Genomic DNA, 20,751 nt, shown 5'->3' with positions numbered 1-20,751 from the left:
GACCTACCGATGTTCGCATTAAACCGACAACTTTGTTTTTAGCTAAAACTACCGAGTTTCTCAGGCCCAGAGTACGCACTACGCCTAGAAAATCGACATCCAAAGTGCATGCTCAAGCTCCCATGCCACAAAAACAAATGCTTAGAATGGCTGAAGACCTTATTACCCTAATTAGGGGAAGCCAGCTTTCCTCTGCTAAACGACAAAGGATTGAGTTTCATTCTGATTCTACTGACCAGGAGTCCGATGACTCTGACCTTTCTGATTACCAGGACATACAATTGTCAACCTATGAGGATTCAGATGCGGAGGAATCCATTCCCTCTGCCTCCCCTCCAGAGGATTTTTCTTTTGGTGAAACCTTGCATACTTTGAGAGCATTTCCGCTGGGAATGCCAGGACTACCCTCAGTCCAAAAAGAGACTCAGAGAATTTTGAGAGTTGCCTCAGCACAGGCCTCTAGCTATACCCCCTGTTCTGGATATTGTAGATGATCTCTTCATGGAATCCAGTCTTACTTCACACACTTTACCACCAGCCTCTAGAAAACCTGACAGGTACTACAGAGTACCTGATTCTCACAAATTTCTCTTTAAGAATCCTACTGTGAATCCAGAGACCATTTCCCAGGGACCTAAAGGCATTAAGGGTACTACAGCCAAAAACCCTACCCCTTCAGACAGGGATTCCAGAGCTTTAGACAGATAGGGTAAGAAGGTACCACTGCAACTCTTGCCATCAGGGCATTGAATAGCCAGATGTAATGGGATCCTATCTCGCCTACATTCACAACATATGGGTTTGGAGCCGATCCATCGGCTCCGACTCGGCAACTAATACACTAGCACGAAGTCTCTCATTGGCTGGGCTACTCCCTATCCCAGGATGCACTACACCTGCTTCCCCAGATCTCGTTTGCCGCTTAACAAGCTGGACGTGGTCTCGACTTGGCTGGAGCTAAGTGGTTATTTTTACCTTATTGGTCCTTGACCTAGGGAATTTTTGTCCATATTAACCAAACAGCTGTTTTAACAGCTATTTCTTGCTATTTCTGATTGTTTTCTTGTTGAGTGCTTGTTTCCAGAAATTTAATTTGTTCAGTTGGGCAAGGCCCGTTTAAGTTAGAGGGCCTTTGCCCTACCTTTGAGTGCTAATTGTTTCTTATTTACTTTTGGTTAGTTGTTTTTCGGGCAAAGCCCGTTTAAATTAGAGGGCTTTGGGCCGTTTAACTTTTTTAAATTGTTGTGAGGTAAACTTTCACAGTACTCGCGCCAGTGTGTCTCGCGCTTTTCAGTTGGCGCTTTTTGTGTATAGTGCTATACTTGTTGTGGTAGACTAGTATTTCCTTAGAGTTTGTACTTGTTGTGGCCTGTATCATGTCTAAGGAACAAAAGTCAGGTTTTAAAAAATGCACTCGGTGCAAATATAAAATGTCCATTACAGACAGTCATTCAGTATGTGTTTATTGTTTGGGGCCGAAACATCTGCAAGAGACTTGTAGCGTCTGTCATGCGTTTTCATCTAGAGTTCTTCAAGAACGCAAGAACAAATTAATATTGAAAGGGCTTATCAAGCCTTCTTTTGAGGAAGCCTTAGATCTTCCTGTTGCTTCCAAAAAGAAAAGATCGTCGGCTCCGACAAGTCCGTCGGAGCCGACTTCTAAAAAGACAAAATTGACCTCTTCTTCCTCGGCTCCACTGACTTCGGGGCCGAGGGTCGAAGAGTTTGCCTCGATACCTCCTACCTCGGCTCCATTGTCTTCGGAGCCGCAAGTTGGAGTATCGAGAGGTGAATCACCTCCATCGGTTGCAATGGCTTCGGAGCCGGTGGAAGTGTGCAGCTCAGACTCTTCCCCCTCGGCTCCGAAGAAGGCTCCTTCGGTGCCGATGGTGGTCCATGCGGTGGTGGAGTCGGCGCCGATAGCATTGGAGCCGTTTTGGAGCCGGTCCCCTTCTCTCTCGGAGCCGAGAGGAAAGTCTTCTCGATTGTCTACCTCCTCTAAATCATCGAGACTTTCAGATTCGGACCTGGATAGGGTTTTACAGAGGCTATTCCAATCTCCAGTGTTTACTAAATTGGTCTCGGCTCCAGCACAGTTAGCTTCGGAGCCGATCCCCCCTCCAACACATTCGATTCCTCCTCCAACCTCCTCGGAGCCGTTGGAGTCGGTGGTGGTGGAGCAAAGCGGAGCCATACAGTCGGAGCAGAGACCCCTTCGAGGTCTCTCGGTTCCGACTGTGCTTCCTACCCTGTCCTCCGGTTCAGGGTTTGGTACTGCGACCTCTTCAGCCGGGCCCGAGGGGAACACTTTGGGACTGGGTGCTTCGGTGCCTAGTCTTCCTCTCGGAGCATCAGCTGCTGGAATTCCCAGTGCCATCGTGGCCTCTAGACCAGTGACCTCCTTGGATTCTGGAGGTCCGGCCTTTGAGGCCATGAGGAGCGCTGGCCATGCCTTTGCCGGTTCAGCAAGATTCTACCTCACCGTCCCTAGATTTGGAGACTGGTGCCTCTGTTGTGTTGCAGCCCCCCGGCAGCGGGACCCCAGGGCCTGAGGATACCCCATCGGGGTTCCTTCTTCCGGTGGTCCGTCCGAAACTGCTTCGGACGAACTCCCACGGAAGAAATTGTGTAAGAGGAAGCACGTAGACTCCCAAGATGAGTCTGTTACATCGGATACTGACCTCGATGACGCAGAAGGGTCCCCCAAATCATCTTCGGATGATATCTCCTTCTCAGATATCTTGGAGATTCTGAGACAGAGAGGTGACTGGCAAGCCAAAACCCCTTCAGCTGAGGAGTCAGTCTTCCTCAAGGCCTTTGGGGCCCAGCCTTCCGCCTCCTGGGTGTCTCCGCCCTTCGATGAACTCCTTGATTTGGTCTCTCGAAGGGCGTGGGAACACCCTGATTCTGTGGAACCGGTGCCTGCGAGGCCCAATAAATTTTTGTCAGCCCCCCCCCCCAGAAGGAGTTTCTCACAAAGGGTGTGCCTGTAGATGCTTTGGTGGTGGCTTCTGCCACACAGCAGGACGCGGCAGAGGCTTCGACGTCTATTCATCCTCCTAATAAGGATTCTAGGAGCATGGATAGGTACGGGAAGCGTACCCTCTCTTCAGCGGCCTTTACCTTACGGTCGCTGAACTACTTATGTCATTTTACGAGGCTCCAAAGGGATCTTCTCAAAGAGCTAAATGACTCTCTTGTTGGTAATCTACCTGAGGCGCTGGCCCCGACTGTTGGCGCACAGATGACTACCCTCTTTTCTATTGTTAACTCATCCATGAGGCTCATTTCATATGCAGCGAGGGGCGAGTAGAGCAGCGGGAACAGGCGTTGCCCTCAGGAGACAAGCCTGGTTACGCTTGTGTTCTTTCGCGGAGGCCTTCAAGTCTTCCTTCGCCGACGCCCCCTTTGATGGGTCATCGTTGTTTGGACCCAAGGTGAAGGACACACTAACTCGGTGCGAGCAGGAGGGCAAGACTTTGACTGCCGTTGGGGCCCGATTTTCCGCTCCTTCTAGGCCTTACCCCAAGGCTGAGAGAGGAGGGAAAATGTGGTTTAAAAAATCTCAGAAGTCTTTCCCTACTCCACCCAGTGATTCCCCCTCCAGAGGCAGGGGAGGGGGGATTTTGGAAGACGCTGCCCCAGAGGTGGCAGAGGCCCCCGTAACTCTGGAGACCGCGATTCCTTTCGTGGTTCTTCATACAACCAGCGTTCCTGAGTTGTTGCCCAACTGTGCAACTCCGGAGCCAGTCGGGGGTCGCTTTGCGGCGCACCCACAAGCTTGGGAATCCATAACAAGCGATCAGTGGGTGCTTCGCATTATTACCGGAGGATATATCATCCCCTTCAACAAACCCCCCCTTTCTTTAAGGGAAATCCCGGACGTACCACCCAGTCAGCGGGATCAGGCAGCATTAGAGGTTTCAAAGCTGCTAGAAAAAAGGGCCATCCAGCCTGTCCCCATCGACCAGATCGGATCAGGAACTTACTCAAAATTGGTAAATGCAAAAGACAAGAACAACTGGAATCCAAAAACGTACCACTTACTCAAAATTATTTTTGGTACCAAAAAAGACAGGGGACTTCAGGCCCATTTTGGACCTCAGTTCATTGAATCGTTTCGTCAAGAAGTCCAAATTCCAAATGGTCACTCTTCAATCTATTCTTCCTTTGCTGGAAAAAGATGCATGGATGTGCTCCATAGATCTCCAGGACGCTTACTATCACATTCCCATAGCTCAAGAGTCCAGGAGACATTTACGCTTCCGCCTCGGAGTCAGTCATTTCCAATTCCGAGCACTGCCCTTTGGTCTCACCACAGCCCCCAGGGTGTTCACCAAGTGTCTGGCAGTGGTAACTGCTCACCTGAGAAGTCTGGGATTCCAGGTGTTTCCTTATCTAGACGACTGGCTCCTTACTGCCACCTCCGAGCATCTACTACTCCAAGCGCTCAGAGCCACGTTCACCTTGGGCCGTTTCTTGGGGATCACGTTCAATTTGCAAAATCTGTACTACAGCCATCTCAGCGTATTACTTTCATAGGCAGACTTAGACACAAAAGAATGCGCCTTTTACCGGCAGCAAGAATTCAGGTCTTACAAGATCAAGTCAAATCCTGTCTCCCCCTACAAAGAGTCCCGGCCCATCGGATCCTACAACTGTTGGGCTCGATGGCGTCGACCATACTTTTAGTCCCCTTGGCCAGACTTCACATGCGAATTTTACAATGGCTACTGTCGGTTCAATGGTCTTATCAGGAACTTCCCTTGAACCACTTAATCATAATCACGGAAAGTTGCCGTCGAGATCTGCATTGGTGGCTTCTCCAATCAAATCTCGACCAGGGGCGACCCTTTATACCTCAACGTCCCGTTGCCACTGTGACTACGGACGCCTCCCAGGTAGGGTGGGGGGGTCATTACCTGGACAGGTCGGTCCAAGGCACATGGCAGATCCAGGAAACGCATTTGCATATCAATGTCCTGGAGATGAGAGCGGTACTATTGGTACTCCAAGCTCTCCATCACACTCTCCCACAGGGCCCGATTACTATCCTATCTGACAACATGTCGGTGGTGTGGTACATAAACAAGCAAGGTGGAACCAGGTCTTACCCACTATGCAGAGAAGCCATGAGACTTTGGCACTGGGCGGTAGCTACCAACCGCTTTCTAATGGCAACGCACATACCGGGGAAGTCCATTGCGGACAGATTAAGCAGGACCATTCTTTTACCCCACGAGTGGTCCCTCAACCAGAGTATAGCAGCGAAAATCTTCGACAGATGGGGTCTTCCTTGCTGCGACCTGTTTGCCAGCCCTCACAATGCGAAATGCAGAGAGTTCTTCACACTGTTTCCTTCTCAGGGACAGATTCCCAGGGACGCTCTGACTCACATTTGGCCCCCCGGTCTTCTCTATGCCTTCCCTCCGTTCCCCCTCCTACCGAGGGTGATACAGAAGGCCATTTACATGGAGAGCGAGATGATTTTGATTGCTCCGCACTGGCCTCGTCAAGTTTGGTTTCCTTTCCTACAGAGGCATGCGATAGAAGGTCCATGGTTTCTGGATCCGGTGCCAGACCTGTTGACTCATCAGTCAGGACGGCTTCATCCGTCTCTCAGGTCCCTGAAGTTGGCAGCATGGTTACTCCACTTCCATCCTTAGTCCGAGACAATGCTCTTTCGCCAGACGTGGTCCACATACTGTCTTCTTCTCATAAACCTTCCACCATCAAACTTTATTCCAGTAAATGGAAAAGGTTTGCCTTCTGGGCTCAAGAACGCGGTATAGATCCTCTCACTGCACCAGTATCGGAGGTTCTGAATTTTCTGGCCTCCCTTTTTCAGTCGGGCTCTTCAGTTTCTACCATTAAGGTTCAGTTAGCGGCGATCTCTAATTTTCATGCTTCATTTGAACCTTCATTGATGTCTCACAAACTTTGTAAGGCTTTCCTTAAAGGGGCTTGGCTCCTTAGGCCTCCTTTATCTCATCCTATCCCCTTGGGATTTGAATATGGTTCTTGCTGCCCTAACTGCCCGTCCTTCAACCAGCTGCTACTTGTGATTTAAAATTTCTGTCTTGGAAAACGGCCTTTTAGTAGCCATAACATCTGCTAGGCGAGTTTCAGAACTTCAAGCTCTTTGTTCTGATCCTCCCTATTTGATTTTTCACAAGCATAGAGTTTCATTGAAATTAAACCCTGCATTTATACCAAAAGTGGCCTCCTCTTTCTGTATGCAACAAACTATAGAACTCCCTGTCTTTTTCCCAGAATTCTCTAATAACGCAGAATATACTTTGCATCAGTTGGACGTACATAGACAACTGCGTTTTTATTTGAATAGAACCGCTCAAACGCGGAAATCAAATCAATTGTTTGTTTCCTTTGCAGTGAACAAATTGGGTCAACCAGTAACAAAAACCTCCATATCTAAATGGATTAAAGATTGTATCATTTTTATTTATTCACAGGCTAACAAAGACGTTCCCTTTTCAGTCAAGGCTCATTCTACCAGGGCAATGGCTACTTCTGTAGCTTTTCACTCCAAGTTATCAATAGATGATATTTGTGCTGCGGCAACCTGGACTTCTCCGCACACTTTCATTTCTCATTACAAATTGGATGTGGTTTCTCGAGGCAGAGCTTCCTTTGGTTCCACAGTTCTCAGGAGTGTGTTCCAATGAGCCACCGGGATGTAGGTGCTAGGACGCTGTCCCATATGTTGTGAATGTAGGCGAGATAGGATCCCATTACATCTTTTAGTTATGTACTTACCATAACTTCGGATGTATGGGATCCATCTCTACATTCATAAGTACCCACCCTCCTTCCCCTTCCATTCGGATTTAGAGGAGCTGTAGTCTCTTTTTTCTTGGAGATCTTTCTTGAAGAACTTTAGTTGGTTATAGTGACTACTAGTTTGTCTGTGTTTGCATGGGTGTATGAAAGCGAACAAACAAGATCTGGGGAAGCAGGTGTAGTGCATCCTGGGATAGGGAGTAGCCCAGCCAATGAGAGACTTCGTGCTAGTGTATTAGTTGCCGAGTCGGAGCCGATGGATCGGCTCCGAACCCATATGTTGTGAATGTAGGCGAGATGGATCCCATACATCCGAAGTTATGGTAAGTACATAACTAAAAGTTTCACATGTTGAACTACCAGCAACATATTATGGAACTAATTAAACAAAAAATGGTGTTAATTCCAGATTGTGCAGAAAATAAAAATTTACAAGAATTATTGCATTCTGCAAACCAAGTTAGTAGGCATACTTTGCAGTTTGGCTTTGATGCCCTAGAAGCATCTTGCAGGGCTGCAGTCACGGGGTCTGTACTGAGAAGGGATGCTTGGCTAAAGGAACAAACCTTGCCAGATCATGTGAAATCAAAATTACTAGACGCTCCTTTAAATCAGGACCGTTTGTTTGGTACCAAAGCAGAAGAAGTTCTTAAAGTTCTTAAAAAGATGGAAGAAAAAGCTAAATCTATGCAAACTGTTAAAGAATTCTTACAAGTGCAGCCACCTAGATTCAGTAGGCATTGGCCTTCTAAAAACTGATCCTTTCCAGCCCCTTCCAGGCCTTCTCAGTCCAAACCCAGGGGAAACAGGCCACCCAGACTACAGTCTCAGGGTATGCAGAGATCTGAACAATGGAGTGCTCCCACCTCAAAAACAGGGAGTGGTAAGCCGCCCCCTTGTGGGAAAAGTTCACAATGACTTAACAATTATCCTTCCCAGTCCTGCCCAATTACTTGTGCCCCTAGGAGGAAAACTTGCCCTTCATGCAAAAAACTGGATGTCCATTACTCAGGACCGATGGGTCCTAAACATTATATTCCAGGGATACAGATTCTGCTTCCACTCACTGCCAACCCCAAGCGGGTTTCCAGAACCTTCCTTCAAACCAGTGGGCAGAGGCTCAAAAGCAGGTGGTTTCCTTGCTCAATATCAAAGCTATTCAGCCTGTTCCAGGGGAACAAAGGGGGCAGGGTTTCTACTCCAGACTTTTCGTGGTGCCCAGAAAAGAGGGCTCTTGGCACCCAATCCTGGATCTATCAATCCTCAACACCTTTCTGGTGGTTCCAAAATTCAAGATGCTTACCCTGCAACAGCTTCTTCCTATGCTAGCCAAGGATGCCTGGTTAGTCACTCTAGACTTAAAAGAAACTTGTCTGCACATCCCCATAAGGGAGTCACTTCCCTTTGGCTTATCTGCTGCGCCCAGAGTATTCACAAAGTGCCTGGCTCCAGCCATTGCATATTGCAGGCAGAGAAATACCCAAATTTTCCCATACTTGGACAATTGCTTGATTCAGGTGGACAGTCAGGAATTACTAGTTCAGCACCTGGCATTTGTAAAAAGCCTCCTCACTTCATTGGGGTACACCTTCAATGAAAAGAAATCACAACTGTTGCCCAGTCAAAAGATTGTATTTCTGGGAGCAAGCTTGGACACAACTTCTCAGATGGCATTTCTCACTCCAGAAAAACAGGTCTGTCTGACCAACTACTTCAAACAACTGGCCACCAGAACCCAGCTATCTGCAAGAAAAATACTGCAAGCCCTAGGGTTCATGGCCTCATGTATTTTGCTAATTCCATATGCAAGACTGCATATGAGGAGACTTCAGTGGTACTTAAAAAGTCTTTGTCGCCAACATTCTCAGGACCCGGAAACAATCATTCCAATCATTCCTTGTCTAAGGGCAGAGTTCTTTTGGTAGGCAGAAGCATGCAACCACAACAAGGGACTGCCTTTCACTCAACCTCCCGCTGCCCAAACCCTGACTACAGATGTATCAGACTATGCATGGGGAGGCTCACATGGCAGCCAAATGCATTCTGGGACACTGGAGCCCAGGCCAGTTTGTCCTGCACATCAATCAAAAAGAGATGCTAGCTGTACAGAATGCTCTGACAGCCTTCAAATACCTAATCCTTCCAGGACAGCTGCTGATAAAAACAGACAACTCCACAGTTATGTGGTACATAAACAAGCAGGGGGAACACATTCTTACCCATTCTGCAGGTTAGCCATGGCCCTGTGGAACACAGCCTTCAGCAACCACGTGCATCTGCAAGCTCATTTCCTGCCAGGCAAACAAAATTCACTGGCAGTTGACTTAAGCAGAAATCTCGTAGACCCACACGAGTGAAAATTGGAGTCCAGCACCTTCATACTTCTAATCCAGAGGTGGGGGACACCGGAGGTGGACCTTTTTGCCTCCCCCGAGAATCACCAGTTGAGCAATTCTGCACCAGAAACCCTCACAGCAGGGCTTTGGAAGGTGGATGCCCTATCCTTCCAATGGGAAAGCCTCTCAATATATGCCTTTCCACCTCTGCCCCTCCTCTCAAAAGTACTTCTCCAGATCAAACAGGACAGGCCAAGGGCAATTCTTATTGCCCCAGACTGGCCACGTCAGCACTGGTGCCCACTCTTATGCAGTCTGACAACAGTGCCACCCTGGCACCTTCACCAGACTCCTACCTTGCTGTCTCAGCAGGAGGGACAGATTTTGCATCCACAGTTGCAAACCCTAAACCTTGCAGCCTGGCTTATCCACTGAATACACCACTAGCAACCCTCAGCAAACAGGTGCTGGATGTCATTCTTGAAGCCAGAAGGCCTAGTACTAGAAAATCCTAAGCTGAAAAGTGGAAAAGATATTGTTCTTGGGAATCAGTCTCAAGGAAAGGACACAGCAGTGCCTCCTTACCTCTAATCCTGGATTACCTAGCAGAGCTACTCCACAGAGGCCTATCCTTCTCCTCCGTTAAGATTCATGCCTCTGCCATCTCAGCTCGTTATAATACTGAGCCAACTCTTTTCTCTCACCCTGTCATCAAACAGTCCCTGAGAGGGGGTCAACAACTTAAGCCCCCCTAGGAGAGTACCCACCCTTGCCTGGGACCTTAACTTTGTACTGGAAAAGCTCATGCTTCCCCCTTTTGAACCTGCTGCTTCAGCAGAATTAAAATTCCTCTCTTGGAAAACAGCCTTGCTTTTAGCCATAACTTCAGCAAGAAGAGTGTCTGAGTTACAGGCATTTATGGCTGTGGAACCCTTCATTATTTTCCATGCTGAAAGGGTTTTCCTCAGGACTAACCCATCCTTTATGCCTAAGGTGGTGTCCAGTGTGGCTCTAAACCAGTCCATCCATTTGCCAACATTCTTTCCTAATCCTCAAAATAAAGGGGGAAGGATCCTGCACTCCTTGGACGTGCACAGACAGCTCAGGTTCTACCTTGACAGGACTAAACCTTTCAGAAAATCTGACCAGCTGCTAGTCAGCTTTGCTACAGGGGTAGAGGGCAAGGCCATTTCAAAACAAACCATTTTCAAATGGATAGCACACTGCATCCATTTCTGCTACAAACACTATGGAAAACCTACCCCACAGGGGATCAGACCACATTCCACTAGGGCTACTTCCACCTCTACAGCATTTCCCAAGGGTGTCCCTACCAGGAACATTCTGGAAGCTGAAACCTGGAGTTCTGTGCACACCTTCACCAAGCATTACCACTTACCTATTTTTTCTAAATTCAGAGCTGGATTTGCTACAGCAGTCTTACAAGGCCTGCTAGCCAGCCCTAACACTTCTTGACTGCATCCACTCTTCCTCAGCTTTGGGAATCAACCCAAGTGTGAAGACTGCAACAGTGAAACACGAAGAGCATAGTACAGTTGTGTACACTTACCATAAATGTAGATGTTCAAGTGTATTCACTGTTGCAATCCTGGTTTCCCTCCCTCCAGCCCCCTGGATTTCTCTATCCTTGCTACCTCTTCTTTCTATGGATATTTTTAATGGCAGTGGTATTTACTTTTTACTGGTGGTGTTCCACACCATATACTAGCTTCCTATTTGGGGGCTCTTGACATCTGGGGCAAGAAAAACTGATGTAATGGTGTCGGCTGCCTGTTTTATACCCCTGATGACCTGACGTCATGGAAGAAGTGACAGCATCCAACACAGAAATCCCAAGACTCTGGTATTCGGGCCGACTGAGGGCTACCTGCAGGCAGATAACCCAAGTATGATGACTGCAACAGTGAATACACTTGAACATCTACATTTATGGTAAGTGTACACAACTGTACTTTTTCCTTCATCCAGGGCTTTGATGACATTCTTGAAGAAGTCCACCAGGTTTAATAAATGTGATCTACCATTAAGAAAGCTGAATTGGGTCGGGTCAGGAGTTTGAAGGTCACCTATGTCAAGTATGTCTTTGTTGATAAGTTCAAATATGATTCTCTCCATGCCCTTGCAGATAAGGCTGGTTAGACTTATGGGTCTATAGTTCCCAGGGTCGGTTGATGGACCCCCATTGTGCAAGGGAATTACTGTTGCTGTTTTCCACTCTGCTGGGACAAAGCCAGTACTTAGACTGTGGTTGAAGAGAGTGCCAAGTGGTTTTGCTAGGTCCTGTTTTAGACCATTTAGTAGACAGTCTTTAGGTAACAAACATGGTGGGTAAGGGGAGGGGTTAAGGTCGCCTGATAAAGTTTCAAGTGCTGAGCTAAGTGCTGCTGGTCTTAGTCTTAGAGGCAATGGAGATGAAAATTCCTAGTGCTTTATGTATCAGTATAGTAGGTACATAACTTTCATTTCTTTCAAATACTTTAAGGAGAGAAGCGCTCCAAATTCTTCCATCATCATGCACCTTGCCATCTTAACAGCGTGACATTCTAATAAACTCAGATATGAAAAAGCCTCAAAATAGCAGCCTGGAGGTCAGGACCTTGACCCATCACTGGAAATGTTTCTCACCAGTCATACTACAGGAAGCTTGTAAATAAGAAGGCTTAAATAGCAAAATGGTAGAGCTTGTTGTTATGATTTGTCTCAAGTGACATTCTGCCTAAAACATATTCATTACAGCAAGCTGTTGGTATTGTAGTGAAGAACTGACCGTTTTCAGTCATTTTTCCTTACTTATCCATAGAACCACTCTAAACAACCATCCCTATAGTACTGCTGTGTAAGGCACCATAGGAAGCCATTTACTCCCCCCCAACAAACCAACTAATCATCAAGACCTCAACTTTGTCACTAGCAAACGTACTTTGGCACCCTTTGAACCAGCCAGATCCATTCATGGTAGATTTCATTCCTGGGAAATGCTGTTTATAAATGCTGTTACTACTACTGGTAGAATTTCTGAGCTGTAAGCCCTGATTGCCGTTGTGCTTTACAGACTTCTACAAAGATAGGTTATAATTAAACCCTTATTCATTTTTATGTTTAAAGTAATCTAAAGATAGTCTTGAGCTTGATCATCCAACTATAAATCCTTTTCATAGACCCCAGAATGAAAGGAAGGGGGCGTCACCTGTTTGATATGTGTAGCCAACTCGAGTATTATCTAGAAAGAGCAACATACTTCAGGAAGGCAGAACAGCTTTGTTTCATTAAAGCAAAGAAAGCAAAGCAGTGGAATGTTCAAACTAAACCCATTTAAATATTTGGTTAATTGTGCTGCCTTCTTTTATGATCACCATGGAAGAACCTTGCAGGAATAAGTAAGGATTTATTCCACTAGGGCTGCAGCCAGTACAGCAGTTTTTCTTTGGGAACATTTTAGTCGAGATTATCTGTGAAGCAGCCACTTGGACACCCATTCACACCTTGTTCAAGCATTGCAAATTGTGTTGCCATTGTAGGAGCAGAGCAGGTTTTACAATTCCAGTTCTGCAGAATCATACCAGCTCCACCACCTCAGGCCTTTGGCCTGGTTCTTTATTGATTTAGTGGTCTTACCATCAAAGATTAATCATAATTTGTCAGTGATCTCTATTCAAAACACAGTACATTCGCATGGAGAGCTCACCATGGACATTCTCTTCCTTTTTCTTAAAAGTCCTGGGATTGAAGTCTTATCTTTGTCTGTCGGTGTCTTTTTCAGTGTTTTCTGTTCTTCATCCTTGCTCCCCTGTATAAATTGAGGGGGTATCCATTATGCCAGTGATGTCCCAGAAACCATATAGAAACTAAAAATAAAGAGGGATGCTTTAGGTAGAGTCATGTCATTCCTCCTCCCCATGAAACTGAACTAGAGACAATACAGGATAGTCTTAAGTTTTCTACCTGCCATTCTTCTGGCATCTGCAGTTCAGGGAAGACATCAGCCGTAGTCTGCAGCTCTGGAAGTCAGTAAGTCAGTTGGACAAATGTGCCTGCATCTTATTCCTACATGTAATGAATTCTACTGTAGCTATTCTTAATGATGAGTTCATCACAAAGCTGTATTATCAGCAAGCAAGTAAACAGGTAAACAAGAAATACTAGCTGTGATGTAGCAGTACTTGGAAGTCTGTTTTCCAGATCACTGGTTTTGAACACCTGTATTGAATTCAGATACATAATGCTTGTAGAAGTGCACATATGTGCAGGATATACAGGAATCAGAATTAAAGAGATCTGGATATTGTCTTTATTAAGAGTTCACCTAGTCTGTCTTCTGCAACCAGGATCCTTACTCCATACTTTGAGCATGGACTTCATTTCTTGGTAGTCAGACTGGTAAGAGTCTTGATTGAAGAATACTGCACTTTGGACAGGATAATTAGGTAAATGCTAACTTTTCTACAACGTTAAATGCACAGTCTGAGTGTGATGCAGTGTAATGACAGCAGTTTGATTATGAGCATGCAGTATTTTGGAAAGATGGCATCACCCTAGTCCTATCTGTCTGAGTAATGTATTGTACCACTGGGAACAAATAAGGAATGTATAGTTGCATAGGTATTCTATTAAGCAAGATACACAGCACAACACAACACAAATGAAAGATAAACTGCACCTGAATAATATACACTTTTGTTTGCTTGTCTTAAAACAAAATTTTACTTCAATGATTATGCCTTGTACTGTTTTTTTACGTAGTTTTCTGACTTTATATGTAGATTAAGTGGTGAACAATAAATGCAGAAATGTAATGGTTCTCGAAAGTAATGTAGGTTCATAGGTAGGTACTAGGTTGTCGGCCCAAGGTCCTAAGTAAGCCTAGCCAACAAGGTTCCCTGGCTTACGCCACCCAAGAAAGTTAATTGATCCCTAGGGTGCATTTCCTATTTCCCATCCACTCATCAAGATTTTTCTTGAAGAGTGCTAATGAGGAACTTTGCTTGACATAGTTGGGTAGCTTGTTCCAGAGTATAGGAAATCCATGGGACAGGAATCTAACCCTCCAGCATGTCTTGTTTATTGTGGTGACAAGTTTTAGGTCCCAAGAGCATGTAGCTCAGAGGGATTGGGATTTCTTTAGGTTAGCATGTCAAACAGCTCTGGGTTTAACATAGCTTTATATGTTTAGGCAGAGATCTCCTTGGAGTAGGCGATATGCTACAGAGTAAAGCTGGAGTTTTTTCAGACGGTCAGTGTATGGCATCTGTTTGAGGCCAGTAAGCCTCTTTGTGAGGTACTTCTGTGGCCTTTCCAGCAGCTGCACATGTCTTGTGAGGTACATTCCAAAAAGGGCGTTGTACTCTATAATGGGTCAAATGAGTGCCAAGTAGAGGGGAACAATGACCTCTTTTTTTCCTGGATGAGAACCCATTTGTGATGAGGTGTGCCACACAGAAGGATTTCCTAACTACTGTGGCGATGTGATTATCAAAGGAGAGACTACTGTCCACCTGGGACCCAAGGTCTCATCACACATTCGGTGTTAAGTAGACTGCTGTTTATGTGGTAGTTCATGGGTACAGTTTTTACCAAAGGGGATGGCAATGCACTTTTTGGCATTGAGCTTGAGGCCATGCCTCTGACACCAGGCATCTGTCTCAGTGAGGCCCTTCTGTAGGATGTCCACATCATTTGGGGACTCGACTATGGCTCCTAGTTTGTAGTCATTTGTGAACTGCCTTAGCCAGAGGCCTTCTGTGTTAGCCTGTACTTCAGAGAAGTAGATACCAAACTGGAGAGGTCCCAGGACTGAACCCTGTGGTACTCCACTTGTCACTGGTTTGAAGTCAGATTTGGAGTCTGCAACTTTTACATTGTGGGTTCTGTCAGTGAGCCAGTTGGCAGCCCATCTTGTGACTTAGGGATTTATACCTAGTTTAGTGAGTTTAGCTATAATAACAGAATGGGGGATGGTGTTGAAAACCTTGGCAAGGTCAAGATAGGCTGTTTGAACCACCTTACCCTCGTCTACGGCTTTGATGACTGCCTCAAAGAAGTCCGTCAGGTTCAGAAGGCATGATCTGCCTTTCACAAACCCAAAATGGGTGGGGTCCAGAGTTTGGAGGTTACCAGTGTCTTGATTTATGAGTTCCATGATGATACGTTCCATGGCCTTGCAGACCAGGCTCGTCAGGCTAATAGGGTGATAGTTCCAGGATCAGTGGTGGCTCCCCCTTTGTGGAGTGGGATAACTGTTGCTGTGCGCCATTCAGTGGGCACAAAGCCTGACATGGGACTGATTGAACATGGTGCTTAGGTGAGGAGCCAGTTCGTTCTGAAGTTTGTGTAAAACACAGCCTGGGATGTTGTCCGATCCCATGGATGCTGTGTTTTTGGTTTTAGAGAGTGCAGCTTTTACCTGCATAGATGTGATTACAGGGTCTCTGCATTCTTCCTGTATAGATATGGGCCCTTTAGGGGATTAGAGGGGAGTAAAGTTAGCACTGAACCTGTGTGCCAGGATGTTGGCAATATCAGTTGGTTCTGTAATTTTCATAACGTTGTGCTGTAATTCAGAGCAGATCTGGGTGTTGCCATTGAGATTCTTTACATAGCTATAGAATGCTTAGTGGTTGCCCTTAGAATCAGTGGCGATTTATTTTCTTAGCTAGCTTTGGAGGATCTTATAAGTATTTGGTCTCGTCTCCGTTAACATAGTTTTATGTTGTCTTTTCCTTTGGTAACGTTGAAAACTTGAAAATTGATCACTAGTTTTCTCAAATGGATTTTTTTGGGTTGCAAATAAATATAAACTCCTTTTTGAAAGGATTGTAACTGAAATGGGTTTCCTCAGACCACCATGGGGTGACGGATTACTTGTCCTCACACTACAATAGGGTGATGGATTACTTGTCCCCAAGCATTTTCATAAGATGCATCGGTGAGCTTGTATGCAACTGTCATGTGTTTTCTTACCATTCTGCCCTCCACCCCCAGCATGTGAGTAGTGTACTCTGTGGAAAGGAAGACTACAATGGCAAACATTGTTTCTTACTTGGTACCTGTAATAGTAGCTTGACGCTGCATTTTTTCTTTTATATTTATTTTTTGTTCTTTCCCTATTTACCCACTTGATCTGTTTCAAAGTTGGACAGGGGATGAAACCTATCCTTATAGCAAATGGACACAAAAACACAGAAATGTATGCCAAATGGGATGCGCACACACACACACAATAAGGGCAGTTTCGTAGATCAACAGCTCCCCTACAGCATATCTTTTAGATGCAGGAGGAAAACCCATGTGAACAGAAGGAAGCTGCATAAAAGGTGTAGAAGGTACCTCAGCTCTGAATAGTACTGAGGAACCAAGAACTGTGAGTCAGGGATACTAACCATTGCACTACTTCCTTACTAAAATGTTTTACTGTATGCAGTAACAGCTTGGGCTGATATTTAATATGAAGCTTAATGCAACTATATTTACCAAAGAAAATAGTCTCTGCCACTGGCATGAGAATGAATGAAACACTAATTGCTTAATTAGAACTGTAATGTAGATTTAAAATGTAATTTTCAGATTTTGTAAAGAAAATATTTTCTAAATATATACGTTTTTCTTTTTCAACAGTTCAGACAGTGTAAAACAGAGAAGTGATGTTTTTTACCTTCAGCCTGAGCGCTCTTGTGTACCTAACAGCCCAATGTGGTACTCCACATTACCCATGGATCTTGGGACTTTAGACACGATGTTAGCTCGCATCCTTATGGTACGGGAGATACATGAAGAACTGGCCAAAACAAAAACAGAGGACTCAGATGATGGAATTTCGGAATAACTCAGGCCTTTTTCATAGGCACTAAACTGTGAAAGCATATATCCCTTCAGAAGTGGAGTGTTAAATGAACCGCATTGTCAAAAAACGTAAGCAGGGGATGTGCAAACTGGATACTACAAGTGGAAAATTAATTTTCCAAAAATAAAGACCGAATGAACTGCTGTACATGTTCAGAAGGTTTAAAGGAGCATTCTAAGTTTAAAAAAGCAATGATAAATTTACAGTTATGTTTTCTTTTTAACAAAGGAAAAAACAATCCCCAAAGCATAATGCATCACTAAAAACTTTTTTTATAAGTGCTGCTGTACTTGACAGGGCTGTGTGGATGTTTTATGTGCAACATGACATCAAAGGTGACATTTTGTGAAATGTTGCTGTATACAATAGGTCATGGGCCCACATTTTATTCTTAAAGCGAGAGAAATCCCAGAACTGACAGAAGTACCCGGATGGACTATATAAGCATGAGGGGAACTTGGAGAGGATTTACTATCTTGGTTTGTTAAACTGTGCCACTGAGTCTGATCCATGAATTAATCTGTCACAATATGTGATGTTCCAAAAGTGTACTGAAAATGGCAGCTTCTCATTGTTTTTAATAAAATATTCCCAGAGTCTGGAAACCCTTTTAACTCTATAACAGAAGTGTTTTCAAAGTTTACAAAATACTTGCGAAAACATATTGGTTGTATAAAACATGCCCGGACTTCTAGTTCAGGGAGTTTTCTGGTCAGAGGACTTAGTTTGTTTCTCATAGCAGAAGTTTGAAGATGGATAAAGAGTGAAAGAGGAATCTTGTCATGGTGTATTTAAGCCAGTTAATTTACGGTAGTGTCTTGATGCTTAACATGCTGTGTTCTCTGCATTATGACTCAGAGGCAAGCTACTGAAATGTAGTAGCAGCTCTCTTCACACATGTACATACACACAGACACACACCAGGTGGTTTAGCATGTGTTGAATTGGGGAGTTGAAACATGGGAGGTAGTTTTGGAGTACCTGTAAACAAAGCATTAGTGATTTCTTGCAGCAGACGTACACACAAAATGCTACTGTTGTACCTAGCCATTGAAACACCAGGGCAGAAGAGGTATGTGTTACTTCAAGACTGTTTTCCTGTAGTGCCTATTGTAATTTGAAAGGATGTATTGATTCCCTTGGTATAGTTTTAATTCTGCACAGTCCCAGAAACTTTATTGCCATCATGTGACTGACATCACAGTATCCAATTAAGTTTTGTGTCCCAAATTAGTATCCTATTACCCTTTCTCAGTTTTCTATAAATAAATAGGTGGAGAGTTTTTTTAGGGAGGTGCACTTTTTATAGAACCCGCATTTAGGAATTGTGTGGCACTGTACCAAAGGCACTTGTTTTAAAAGTGTGGTTTTGAGGCTGCATCCTGCTTGGCAGGACTTCAAACATGAACACTTTCATTGACTTTAAATCCATTGAATTTGGTCACAGTGTTCCTGGTTGTGAGTGGATTGCATTATTTGTTCTACAAAGGCTGAGAGAGAAAATCATTCCTGATTTTTCATCCTCAATGAGCATATCCCTTAACAAAACCAAGGAAAGCAGCAAATATAACCAATGTGTGATTATACAGTGTACATAAACCAACAGTCAACCTGTGGAGGTTACAATTAAAAAACAATTTTATTGAGATAAGCTGTAAAGTTTTGTCATTTTTAAGGAATGTTTACATAATTAAAGTACACTATAAATTTTCACAACAGATCACTTCTGTATCTTACAGTCCTTTTTATTTAATTACGTGAGCACAGCATATAGCAGTAATATGAATGTATATGTTTTGTTGATATATCTGTAAAGCTAGATTCTTTTTTACCTTTTGAGGCATACTTTTGGAATCTGGTAACCAATAACGGTGCATCACCTAGCGTATTTAGCCCTGAATATTTCAGTAATTATATGTGGCAATACCAGTAAAAAGTCCACAAGAGTGTTTTACTGAAGTGATTTAATCCTTCACACATAACTGTTACTGCTGTATTTTAAATTTATTTGAATGTCTTTTTTATAAAACATAAAACACTTTCACTGGTGTGTTTATTCTTTGATGTGTAATGCATACCAGTTTTTGTGTGGCAGTGCTTACCTCTCATTTTTTGGTCCGCCAGATGTTAAAACGTTATCATAGAAGGAATAAGACAGTTGAATTTATGAAGCAGCTTATTTTGTCCTAGTTTGCCCCAAAAGAATGAATCATTCCATGTTAACAATTTCAGGTTTGTGTGCATCAGTAGTACACGATCATGTTGTGATTTTGTAGTTATACAAAAATATGATTTGTCAGGTCATTGTCTGGACACTAGAACAGCAGGATTTGTGCCTTTGGCACCCTTTAGTGACAGCACTGAACTCCTCACAAGCTCGAGGTACTTCCTACCCATAATCCCTCCTTGTTATTGCCATTAAGACAACGTCTCCTCTGAGCTTGAGTAACTAGGGAAAATAATTTAGATTGCTGTAAAGTTTTTTTCACAGTGTGCTAAATTAATTCTGTTATTTTTAATGAAAAGATAGATTAATGTCTTTGAACCTTTTTTCCTAATTTTTTTCAAAACTTGCTCCTCTATCTCATTTATATTTCCCCTTCCTACCTACTCATTCTTACTGGGCCTAAGGCCATTATTTTCTTCATCTCTACTGCCTTTTACATGCTAACACCTTAGTGACTTCACTGATAATGTAAAGTGTTAGCAGAAGTCTTTTATTATGGAAAAGGAAAGTAAACAGGGCTTTAGAAAGTGTAAGCTTTGTGGGCATAAGTTTCCTCCCCGAAAACCACACAAACTCTGTTTACTGTGTTTAGGAGCATCACATCTTAACAACAACTGTTCTATTTGTAAAGGTTTTAGTGCTCATACTTGGGCAGACCAGCAAAACAAGTTGGTAGTCAATGGAATTATTTCCACTGAGTTGTTGCCAGCAGGCAAGTCAGTGCATTTTTCTAGCGAGAAAAAGGAGGAGAGGAGAAAGCAGAGGAACCCTCCTTACTAGAGAAATCATCTTCAGCCAAACTTTCAAAGGCATTCTCTCTTTCCCCAGCAGGTACCCTTCCTACTTCATTATTTCCTTCAGGACCTAGAGTATCTTCTCCTAGGTTCTCTCTCTCACAACCTAGCCCATCATCAGAGAGGTTATCTCCTCCTCTGTGCCAGGAATCCTCTTGTTCCAAGGGTGATTCTACACCCAGATGGAGTTACCTAAATTAGTTTCTTCCAGGCTTTGTTCCACTGCTTTGGCAATATCAGGTCTCTCAGGAGTTCCACTCAGCTGGATTGGGAGTATATGATGCTGGCTTATCTAGCCAGTACCTAATGCAGGCCAAGAACTGACCCTGGTTCCACAGTTAGCATTGCCTTTCCTCCTCCATCTCAGATTTTGTCACTAGTAGATTGTAGCGTCCGGTCCCTCGGCATGGATTGATTTGACTTCTCTGAAGCGGACTTCTTCAGCACTGGTAACTTCAGCACTGATCGATTTAGTACTAATTTTTATTAGTTTCTTATTTGCTGTTGTCTGGCCTTTGTCATTAGAATTGTCAACATCAGTTCCATCCGGGCCAATCTCAGAGTCTGAGAGCTCAGTATTCAGCACCTCAGGATCAAAGATGTCTGGCTTCAGCTGCAGATGTATCAACACTGTTGACAGGACTGTCAGATGCTGGCTTTGGCACCAGCGTTGTTACTATCAGTGCCGATTTCACTGAGCCCAGGTATTTCAGTGAATTACATGGTTCAGAAAGG

The 20,751-nt window shown here is 44.2% G+C and overlaps 1 protein-coding gene across 9 annotated transcripts in view; it reads left to right on the top strand.

Moving 5' to 3' along the window:
- Nucleotides 1-19,039, top strand: part of ZMYM4 (zinc finger MYM-type containing 4) — a 3,261,850-nt gene extending 3,242,811 nt beyond the window's left edge. For 8 of the 9 annotated variants that reach the window (XM_044059341.1, XM_044059348.1, XM_044059366.1 and 5 more), the window contains one exon: nucleotides 16,770-19,039. In XM_044059341.1, coding sequence (XP_043915276.1) covers nucleotides 16,770-16,977 — 208 coding nt within the window. In that variant the 3' untranslated portion in view covers nucleotides 16,978-19,039. The remainder of the gene's footprint in view (nucleotides 1-16,769) is intronic. The other variant, XM_044059375.1, reaches the window with a different exon arrangement.
- Nucleotides 19,040-20,751: the final 1,712 nt, after the last annotated feature.

This window comes from Protopterus annectens, chromosome 1.part2 (assembly GCF_019279795.1).
Source record: "Protopterus annectens isolate FY-2018-M chromosome 1.part2, PAN1.0, whole genome shotgun sequence".
In the NCBI taxonomy this organism is placed as follows: Eukaryota; Metazoa; Chordata; order Ceratodontiformes; family Protopteridae; genus Protopterus; species Protopterus annectens.
This window is presented reverse-complemented; position numbering and strand designations above follow the sequence as displayed.